Source organism: Juglans microcarpa x Juglans regia, chromosome 5D (assembly GCF_004785595.1).
Source record: "Juglans microcarpa x Juglans regia isolate MS1-56 chromosome 5D, Jm3101_v1.0, whole genome shotgun sequence".
Taxonomy (NCBI): Eukaryota; Viridiplantae; Streptophyta; class Magnoliopsida; order Fagales; family Juglandaceae; genus Juglans; species Juglans microcarpa x Juglans regia.
In genome coordinates, this window is record NC_054602.1 from 1,812,870 (window position 1) to 1,824,192 (window position 11,323).

At 34.3% G+C, this 11,323-nt stretch overlaps 1 protein-coding gene across 3 annotated transcripts; it reads right to left on the bottom strand.

Moving 5' to 3' along the window:
* Positions 1 to 2,444: 2,444 nt before the first annotated feature.
* LOC121264840 (receptor protein kinase TMK1-like) lies at positions 2,445 to 6,806 on the bottom strand. 3 transcript variants are annotated; one of them, XM_041168147.1, is made up of 4 exons: positions 6,645 to 6,806; positions 3,927 to 6,404; positions 3,385 to 3,482; positions 3,066 to 3,187 (listed from the first exon to the last, which is right to left on the bottom strand). In XM_041168147.1, the coding sequence occupies exons 2-4, from the start codon at positions 6,307 to 6,309 to the stop codon at positions 3,185 to 3,187; spliced, it is 2,484 nt and encodes an 827-aa protein (XP_041024081.1). In that variant the 5' UTR covers positions 6,310 to 6,404; positions 6,645 to 6,806; the 3' UTR covers positions 3,066 to 3,184. The 3 variants fall into 3 exon arrangements, with proteins under 3 accessions (XP_041024079.1, XP_041024080.1, XP_041024081.1); XM_041168145.1 differs by lacking the exon at positions 3,385 to 3,482 and having other exon boundaries at positions 2,445 to 3,187; XM_041168146.1 differs by lacking the exon at positions 3,385 to 3,482 and having other exon boundaries at positions 2,445 to 3,187; positions 3,927 to 6,478; positions 6,645 to 6,791.
* Positions 6,807 to 11,323: the final 4,517 nt, after the last annotated feature.

Consider the following 11,323-nt stretch of genomic DNA (forward strand, 5'->3'; position numbering starts at 1 on the left):
AAAAATCACAAAATACACTTTAGAGCGAAATCTCACTGTTCAGAACACTCGGGGCGTACTAAATTGTTCATTAAGTATATATTTATAGTATCATACAACAGAAATCTTAATTTCATTTTTCTGCATTATTTGTTTGAGCAAAGTGTCGAGCGAGATCTCTATCTGATGCTTACTTGAGCTACCTATCAAGCAAGACTCGAGCGAACTCTCTAGCTAAATTTTGTTCGAGCCACCTATTGTGTAAACGTCGAGTAAACTTTTTATCTGACGCATTTTCTAACTACAAACAATGCCATAAGATTTTTTCGGGGGCATTGCCTATCAGCCCAAGCATGCACTCCATAGCCCAAACATCCTTGAAAATACGCCAAAAAATCATAACATATCCTTGTTGATTCGGGTCATCAAATCAGGCCAACATACTAGCAAAAGCAAGTTTCACAAATCCAATAGATACCGTGTGCAAGAGAAGTTCTTTTTTGTGCCAAAAATAAAAAAGAAAAACAAAGTGGTACTTCTGAAAGTACTGGTGGCGGTAATCCCTTGCTCCAAGTGAGGAAAACAAAGAATAGAAAAGACATGATTTATTATACTAGCCTTGCTACTCATCACACAACACTTATTTTTATTTTTATTTTGATTTTATTCTTTCTAAATTAATTGAGTTCTTTTACTCATCATCCATACATCACACATTTGATAAGTGAAAAAAGATTAAAAATTAAAAAAATCATGTGTAATGTGTAATGTGAAGATGATGAATAAAATTTTTCTTCTTCTACACAACATGATATCTCCCATGCACGAGCATAGTTATACATATTTTTATTGTATAACAGCTCATATATATATATATGTTACGAGTGCTTAATTTGTGATGATCCTCTTTTCTACTTTACATTAAAACTAGTTTGTAATCTCTGATGCACGCTAAGTACTCTCTTCAAAGTTCAAATGCTTATATTTATTATGAAAATCAAAATCTAGTATGAAATATATATATATATATTCGTTTTATATAATAATAATAATAATAAATCTGGTAAAAAAAACTTCCATTTTACTTTATAACACCATTAAATTTTAGAAATCCTTTTGTAAAACTAAAATTAGTCAGAGAATGAAAAAGAAGAAGAAGAATGAATTAAATTAAATGGAGCGTTAATAAATGGATGATTAAGATGTGTGTTCTTCACAGATGTCCGTACCAAAAAATAAAAAAAGAAGTCGAGTCGTCCAGGTTATCATGCTTCAGTCTTTCTATATATTAATTTAAGCTACCAGATTTGAAGATGGCGTTTGGCATATAGTGGTGGGTTGAATTTTTGTTCTTTAGTCAAATAAATAAAAGAAAGAACAGGTATGTGACTTGTGAGTCGGCAGGCATGCATGCATGATGCAGCAGTCGGATAGATAATCGCGTGCGGAGAGAGAAATCTCACCAGCCGGTAGGACAGATTCAGCAAAAACGATGAGATAATTAACGTGACTACGTGGGAAGCACAAATTCAGCTAAAACAATGAGATAATTGACTACGTGGGAAGCACAAATTCAGCAAAGAACAGGTATCAGTTGTGCTGTGTTGATTCGTTGGTTTAGTCGGCAACTCGAAAATGAGTTGCACGTTCCCAAAGGACCCACATTCTCAACATTAACACATTCCCCCGACCGACGACGGTCCCTCTAATTTGGTGGAGCCCGTTTTCCAGAGAATTATTATACGGAAATAAATGAAGAGAGGATACCAAAAAGATTACAATTGTTGCGACTAGTGAGCTCTGAAATATGTGGGGTCAGGTTCTACTGCTTTTCGGTTTTCATCACCCTTTTCACTCAAATGGTTCCAGTTTGAGTGGCTCATAATGGCATAGCCATTTATGGGATTTGGGCCTACCTCTGTATTTTGCTCCCCTGGCTCACCCTGCTGTACATGCAGGTGAGGCTCATCTCATTCCATTTATGAATGTTATTGGCATTGCTAGTTAATTGGACCAGCCAAATTACTTAGTTTCTGGTGTGTTAATGGGTGTTGGTCAGTGTTTGAAAGGAGGACACACTAGGAAGCTTCACATTTACCAGACAAATCTTGATGCATTTCTTTATGTGTGTTTCGTACCTAAACAACTCAACAGTTAAGTTTCCGGCTCACTCTGAAATTGATATATTGATATATATATATATATATATATATATTTATATAATATGACATTTCTTTCAGCATCCATAGCCGAAAAAGACGCACGTGATAGGATACTTGTATGGAATTTGACCCTATCAAGGGCGAAGAACTGATTTTCATGCACCCAACTCCAAGGATTGGAATTCAAACGAGAATTTCAGACGCTTTTGTGACATAAGCAAGCATGTAGCAATGCCCACAAATGGAGAATTTCATCTTGTCCAATAGAACACCAACACTTCTATGCATCTAACATATCAAATCTTAGAAAGTAGAAATCAATATATAATTAACAGTTCAACATTTCACAATCATTGTTCCTCTCTATCTACATCAACAATAAAAAGTAAAAATTCACAGTTGAAAATTCAAAGCCTAAACGAGAGATCTCAAGCACATGAAATCTCCATTTTTATTGGCCATAAGTCCAACGCTGGCACTTAAACGTATTGCCGCAGAAAAAAAGATAACATGCTACCTACACCTTAGAAAAAAGAACCTCTTTTACCGTCCATCAGCAGAAGTGAAAGACTCGGCAAATCCAGTAGGTCTTGCTGGGATACTGTCTTTGCTGTCTTCTAGAGCCATATAACTCAAGTCCTTTCCTTCCTGCCAGCCCTTCACCATCTGATTAAGAGGAAGACTGTAATCAATTCCAGAATATTCCTCAGTGTCATCATCGAATGGTTTCCATTTTTCCACAAGTGGGGCCAACACATTCACGGCATGGCCCATATCTGGCCTTTGGATGGGTTCTCTAGCAGTGCAGTGCCCAGCTAATTCAGCAATTATGGAGATGCTCTCAAATGTTTCTTCTTTTACATCTAGGGCTGGGTCAATGGCTGCCATCAGTGTCTCCTTATCTAATTTTATGCGCCAGAACCACGCGGCTAAGTACTGGCTCTCCTCGGGCCTGTCCTCATCAAGTGCCATCAAACCGGTCAATAGCTCCATTAGCACGATCCCAAAACTGAAGACATCAACTTTGGTTGTAATTTTTCCTGTCACTGGACCAATCAAATGATCGCAGTTGGAGTTGGTAAGACATGTGCATGCACTAATTTTGGGATAATAGACAATGAAATTGCATGGTCATTCCTACTTACGCAAGAGATAAGTAAATATGCATCTGTACATTTCCAATCATCTGCAATTGAGTTGACTACTTAGGTAGGTGACGTCTTGGGCAAGAGATGTTTTTCACCTCTTGAATAAGTTGGAAGGGCTCTAATTCGTTTACCGATATTTCATTTCTGGTTTGGGCACCAAAATTTCTTTCCCGCTCAAAATTGAAAGGAAAACCTAACATTTCAAAATCCCTTTAGAAACTTGCACAAATTGCCAATCAATTTATAAATGATCAAGATCAAAACAAATGGACACAACAGTTTGAAAGTAATGTGATTTTTGGAAATAACTTTCAAATTCCAGTTTGTATACTTAAAGCATATGGAAGATACTCATTATCTACCGGATCCAAATTGATTTTTGCAAGAAGTTTTCTTATTAGTGCCATAAGCTCAATGAAATGTAGCCCTCTTGATCCACCAATGGGGGTCAGCTATGTCCATCTTTAGGGTATAAAGTTCCAAGTTGAAATTTGTTATATATTCCTAAGTGAGCTAAAAGAGTTTCTATAAACATGTATTCCTTCAGGTATTAAGTACTAAACAAAGAAGATCACTGCCCTCTTATTCATATAATCTTCAATGCAACAAATTGAAAAGCAATTAGTTTGAAGGTTACCGGCATATTCTGGTGCCAAGTATCCAAAAGTCCCAGCAAGCCTGGTTACCATGGATTTCTCACCATCAGGAGCAAGCTTCACCAATCCAAAATCTGAAATTTTTGCTCTTAAATCATCCCCAAGTAAGATATTTGAAGATTTAAGATCTCTGTGTATGAAGCTCTGGTGAGCCATACTGTGAAGATACTCCATTCCCCTGGCAACATCCAAGGCAATATTTAGCCTCCTCTTCCAAGAGAGAGGCTCTAACTTTACGCTCTTCCAGTGGAATAGATGCTTACTAAGAGCCCCTTGAGGCATATACTCATAAACAAGAATTCTCTCGCTGCCTTCAATGGAATAACCCAAAAGAGATACCAAATGACGGTGCCGGACCTTCGAAAGCACTGCAATTTCAGACTGGAATTCATCCAACGCTTTGCTAGTAATGATGCCAGCCTCCATTCTTTTCACTGCTATTTTTGTACCATCATCCAATTCTCCCTTATAAACTACCCCAAAGCCACCACGACCAAGTTCATTCTCGGGGGCAAAATTATTTGTCACATTTCGAAGAACTTGAACTGATATGATTAGATTTCCAGCTTCAATGACATGAGACTCGCCCATTCCACTACTGTTTCTGCTTCCAGAACCGCTCCCTGTCAGGGCAGAAGTGCTACCCTTGGTGTTGTTGGCAACAACAATCTTGACTGTGTTATCTGAATCAGATGGATCTCTTGGGTGAATTACAACAGAACTAGGAGTTGGGGCCACGTCTTTTCTCTTCTTACAGTAATAGACAGATAGAGGTACCATCAGAAGAGCAACTATTGCAACACTTGCAACAGGTGCCAAGACTGAAACCAAAATGGATCTCTTAGAACTTTTTGGTTTGCCAGACGTATTGTCACCATTAGAACTTGAGCCTGCTGTTGGGGAAGAGGGGTTTTTCGATGGGGACTGCGAACTACCAGATGATGGGCTGTTTTCTGGTGCAGGGGGGGTTTCCTGCGACTGATTATCATTCAATAGAGGGTTACCAACAATGACGAGGTTCACAGTACCACTGAATTTTGGCAATGGAGGGGAAATATTGTTCCCACTTAGGTCCAGAGTTGTCAAATACTTCAAGCTAGTCCAGTTTTGGGGAATCTGACCACTCAAATTATTATTCTGAAGTCTAATTTGAGTAAGAAAACTTAGTTTTGCAACCACGGGACTCAAGGATCCATTGAGATTAAACTTGGGCATGTTTATGATAGAAATCTCATTGCTGGGATTACAACTCAGTCCCAACCATTGCCCTTCACAAGGCTGATTACCAGTCCATGAAGAAACAAGATTTGAAGGGTAATTCACCCACTTGAGAAACTCTATAAGGGACATAACATCCGGCGCACAAAGAACCCCAGGAGTTGATTGACAAAATGCATTAGAATTAAAAGAGAGCTTGGTGGCTTTGAATTTTGGTATTGGACCCATCAACCTGTTATTGCTCAAATCTAAGTTAACCAATGGCATATTAGCTAAGCTATCAGGAATTAAGCCAACAAGTCGGTTACCGTTCAGATTCAGATCCGTGAGCAAAGTCAAATTCCCGATGCTATCTGGAATCGCCCCTGTGAACTGATTACCATGAAGCCAGAGACTTCTAAGAGAGGTCATCGTTGTCACCATGTCGATTGGGCCTGTCAATCCGCCTTCGCGCTGGTCATTTAACCATAGCATCTGCAAAGCCGAACCACTAAAACTCTCCGGAATTTGACCGGACAAATTGTTCACAGAAAGTTTCAAGTTTGACAGAGAAGAAAACATTCCCAGAAAGCTTGGCAACGGTCCCACCAAATTGCAACTAATACAAGACAGATTTCTCAACTGGGGCGAGTCCTGCAACTGAGTAGGAAACATCCACCCAGTACTGGCATTCAAATTGATGTAATCCAATGCCAAGACCTCCAAACTCACAAGGCCATCGAAGAAATCGCCAGGAATGGTATCGAAAAGGTTGTTGTCCAAGTAAGCATTGCGCAGATTGGACAAGCCGCTGAACGATGGTAAAGCTCCAGTGAAGTTGTTTTTCTGGAGGCCAAGGTCTGTGAGCATGGAGAGCTTGTTGAGATTCTGAGGGAGAGGGCCACTGAGACCCAGGTTTTGGACCTGAATCTGGGCGACCCTGTCTCCTTTACAGAACAAGTGTTTCCACTTAGACCCGCATGGGTCAGCACCGTTCTCGGGCCACTGCAGGAGCTCTGGGTTTTCCAACCCTTTCTTGAACTGGTTGATAATCGCAAGATCATTGGGGTCAGTGGCACCGAAAACCACCACGAGAAGTGAGAGAAGAAGTAGAAAGACAAGCTTTTTATGATGGGGTTCCATTGTAGACCAGTGATAGCACACCATGCTTCTTCATCGCAAATATTGAAACCCCAAATCGTAAAAAAGAAGCTTCATTTGAAGCACGAATGGCGGTTTTCCAGGATAACCATATGAAGAATCTTGCAAAACACAGAATTCAGATTACTTGGAGCATACAGAGGGTGGTGGGGAGAAGTAAACCTCACACGCAGGACTAAACCAAAGAAAAACATCAAAATTGAAAAAAAAAACAACAAAAAAATTCAAGCTTGAGGAATCCGCTAAAGAAAAATACAGGCGGATCTTTGAAGAAAAATTTCGCGGATAAATTCGGTGTAATTAACGGGAATAGGAGAAAAAGTCCGGTGTTTCGTCCGTACCTGTTTGGGAATGCAGTGGTTTACGTTTCGAAATAGTGGTTTGCCACTGCCACGCACCACACTTTCCCTTGCTTCTCTCTCTCTCTCTCTCTCTCTCTCTCTGGGTACTGGTGGCATTCAAGCCTCAAGGTGGTGAGTGACGGAATGATTACTGTTTTTTAAAGTGCGTTGATTTGTTTAGATTAATATGATTTGGATTAGTTTTAATGATATATTAATTATTAGGTCAAAAATTGACCGTATAGATATATATCTGGCTGCGACATTTTTGTCAGACCTGACCTGACCGAAGCTGCTGCCGTTCCCATTCTCTGAATCTCTGGGCAACAACACCAAGTGAGGCCTAATTTCCACTCATCTCTCCCTGTTTTTTTTTCGTAATTAACAAATACAATAAAGAATAATAAAATTGTCTAAGCCCAAATTTTATGGTGGGACCAATGAACACTCTCGTTAGAAAAATAATAACCTTACAATTATTTTATAACTATATTACAATTTTATATAAAATAGAGGGTAGCTTTGTAATACTAAAATTTATTTTTAATGAAGTGGCATGATTTTAATAGTTGTTTAAAAATGAGTAGTTAGTATATCATTACTCATCTCAAGCTCTTCTTTTTTAGGTAATAATCTAATTTTAAAATGTTTGATGAGCTTTTTCATGTCTTCCGTACATATATTTGGAAAGGAAAATAATAGACAGATAATAATTTTTTATAACTTTTTATACAATAATGTTTTAAATTATGAATATTTTTATACAATAATTTATAAAAATGACATCATTTTATATAAATACTTTCATTTTAAAATACGATTATATAAAAATTATAAAAAAAATGGTACATTATCATTACTCAAATATTTTTTACCTCGCAGAAAGAGATTGAAAATAATAGTAATCAAATCTTTGGAAATGTTATCAATTAAAGTCACACACACGCTCAGATTGTCCAAGGTTTTGATCTGATGATCTAAGGAGATATACTGACGCCAATTAATTTTGTTTGGATTGAAATATGAGATGAGATAAATTGAGATGATTAGTAAATATTAATAAAATTTATGAATTAAAATTTATAAATAATAATAAGATTGGCTGAATAATCCAAATCAAAAGCCTGTTAAGGTTTAGATTATTTTTGAATCTAAACGATTTATAAAGAGAAATATATAAAAAGGAAAAAAAAACCAATATACAGAATAATAAAATTATTAAAAAAACAAATTGAAAAGAACGTGATGACCCTTAGTGGCGGTGCTGTAAATATAAGTGTTAAAAAATTAAATTGCGATTACAAAATAATAAATAAAATGATAAGAAGTCAAAAGGTGATGAAGCTCAATGGCCGTGTTGTAAATTGAGAACAGAACAGGGAACGTGACCACCGATCATGCGAAAATTGCGGTTGAAATCATTCCAATTTACGGACCGTGGCTCCAGCATTACGGCACCTTAACCGGCACTCCCCATCCTTACGTGTTCACTATACATGAGATTACGTATCTGACCTTAATAATTTTAAATGTTTCAGATTTAACCATTGTTTTAAGAGAATGTACAAAATTTATATATTTTAAAATTATATTTATTTTATAATATAATGTATCATATTAAATCACGTTAATTTATTGGTTTATTTTTATAAAATTTATTTTAACTTAAATATTCTCTATATCAAATCACATCAATTTATAAATTTATTTTTATACAATTTTTATCTAATACAAATATCATTCTCACTATAATATACTATTTTATTAAAATAAATACTATTTTTCATTTAAAACTTTATCACCAAATCACACTTGTGTGATGCATTCTAAATATTTTAGGTAATCACATTTTTTAATGATATTATATTTAATAATAAGGCAAGAGGGTTTATAGTGAGACCAAAGTCCGCGTTTGTTTTTATAGATAAGATAAGATAAGATGTACTGAGATTAAAGTTAAAAGTTGAATAAAATATTGTTAAAATATATTTTTTTAATATTATTTTTATTTTGAGATTTGAAAAAGTTGAATTATTTATTTTATTTTATGTGAAAATTTAATAAAATTGTAATGATTAGATAAGATAAGCTGAGAGAAATTGTAAAAATAAACGAAGCCGATAATAATATTTTAATTTTTTTGATAAGAACGGGAGTATTTTAATGAGTGGGACTATTTAGAAAGATTTTGCCCCCTAAGTAATGAGTAACAACTAGATATATTTTTTGCCCACTTTTGGTAGCTTATTATTACTCGTACAATAAAGTTTTTTTTTTTTTTTTTGGTTTTGAATTGGGTTGGAGAAAATTCTTTCAAATTAATTTATTAAATTGTCATTTGAACATTTCAACCTGGTTTGGATTAGAAATTCATCTCATCTCATTATTATAATTTTTTTAAATTCTCACACAAAATATAATAAATAATTTAATTTTTTTAAATCTCAAAATAATAATAATATTATAAAATAATATTATAAAAATATTTTATTCAACTTATCTAAAACCATTTCAACTCATCTTTGAATCTAAAAAAAGATATATATTTTTAAGTAGGATTAACGGTGCTAGTCCACCCTTAACTCAAATTCCTTCAATTTCTAAAAACCTTCATCTTTTGCAATTTACCAATGCTAATCTTACAAAAAAAAAAAAAAAAAAGTCTCTGATCACATGCTAGCTTAAATGATGTGTGTGATAATTCAATTGGCTGGTTTGGATGATTTTTTTTCCAACTAATTTTGTAGGAAATCTTCTTTCTTATTTGTACCAATTGAAACTAATCCAATCTATCGGCAACTCTTATCTTCTTAAATAATTTTTGTTTGATATCTCAATTAGTACTCTAAAGATCATGAAATATTTAAGAGAATGGGGAAAACTCTTGATACGTCAAGCGATCAACTACCCGAACCTCAACGACTAGCTAGATTAATTAAAGCATTGAAGATTTGTGTCCGACTCATTGGGTTTGAAATGAGATAATTTAGCTATGCAACTACAACTTCGGCTTAAGCTCGTCTCAGTTTTAGTAGAAGCCTGCGCAACTCTCCTTACAACCAAGATAGCAGAATACTCACAAAAGGATTTTACAATGATGGAAGGCAACTCACAACTCGTAATCTCGGCAATCCAAGGTGAAGATCTAGTGTGGAAAATAGATCTATCATTGGAGACATTGCTAGAATACAGGAAAATCAGAAAGTTAGAGGATTAAAAAAATTGACCGATCTCAAAATCGATAAGCTCACTCAATAACGTAATGGGCAGCGACCAACTTTGTTTTTTGCCACATACTCATTGATAATTTATCTACATATATTTTATATATTGATAGTAGAATGGACCCTCTCTCTAGCAATCTGTAATATTTTTATTTTATGATAAGCATGCTAGTTTAGAAAAAAAAAATATATATTCTCAGTAATAAATACGGTCAGATTTATTTTTTTTATAAATATGTTTATGATCTCTTATTTCATACCTTAAATTTTCAACAATAACTAAAAAAATAATAGATTAAGGATATCTATTATCTTTTTAATATGATCATAAGATACTAAATAGAAAAAATGTACACAACTTCTTACTATTTACACAAACTCCACACATTATATTTTTTTTTAATTATTTTTTTTATCAAATATTGAATATATGAATAATGAATAGAAAATTTGAGTTAGTTTAAAAAGAATAAACTAAAAAAAAATTAAAAAATTTTTAAAAAATATGGTGCACATGCAGAAGTTAGAGAGATTGTGTAATATTGTTCTCCTAAATAATTTATCTGTCGGTGGGAAATTGGGTCAGGTCATTGCATTTGCACAAGTTTAGAGTCTTTTCAGCAAGAGTATTCGATTGCTGTTTAGAGTCAAATCCGAGTTTTGTTGCAGTCAAATGCCTTCTTCACGGACAGTTCTGCTTGGCTTTACTTTTCCGAAGGCAACGACCAAACTAGTACTCGGAGTCTTGGACACCGAGAATAATGATAGAAGAGTAACACAACGTAGTCGTAGAATGTGTATGTATGTATAATCATTTTAAAAAAATAAGATTTATTATTAAAAAATTAATTTTTTTATATATATCTCATATTTATTTATTTTTTTAAAATAATTACGTAATATTTATATACTCACAATTATAACTATAATTTTTCATGATAGAATACACAGAAAAAGTAATTATATTTTAATTATATTTAATTTTTTATTTTTTTAAAAAAATTAATAAAATATCTTAACACAAATTATTTCACTATCATTTATAAATTATTTTATTATTATTCATAAAATTTACATCTCATCCCATTCCACCATCGTGCAACCAACCCAACCTCTTTTAAGAATTACAAATTTCTCTTAATGCGTGTTTGAAAAAGTAGACGTATGCATAGAGGTTGCCGTGTATTCCACAATTTTGCCTTTTCCTCTTTTAAGAATTACAAATTTCTCTTAATGCATGTTTGAAAAAGTAGACGTATGCATAGAGGTTGCCGTGTATTCCACAATTTTGCCTTTGAAAGTTCATATACTCCCTCGTCCAACCAAGCCCATGAAATTCTTATTAAACTAATCCAATTTTCGATTCTCAGAACAATTATTCGACCTCCAACAATAATACTTTTAAACCAAAATTTTCAAGTTGCTATATAAAATAGATATACGTATGGATTGGAC

What these genes read in the sequence shown, in the direction of transcription:
- LOC121264840 (XM_041168145.1), bottom strand. Translation starts at nt 6,309, where the DNA reads ATGGTGTGCTATCACTGGTCTACAATGGAACCCCATCATAAAAAGCTT. An exon ending in CTTGGCACCAGAATATGCCG is followed by an intron (nt 3,188 to 3,926) that starts GTAACCTTCAAA and finishes TGATTGGTCCAG; the next exon opens with TGACAGGAAAAATTACAACC.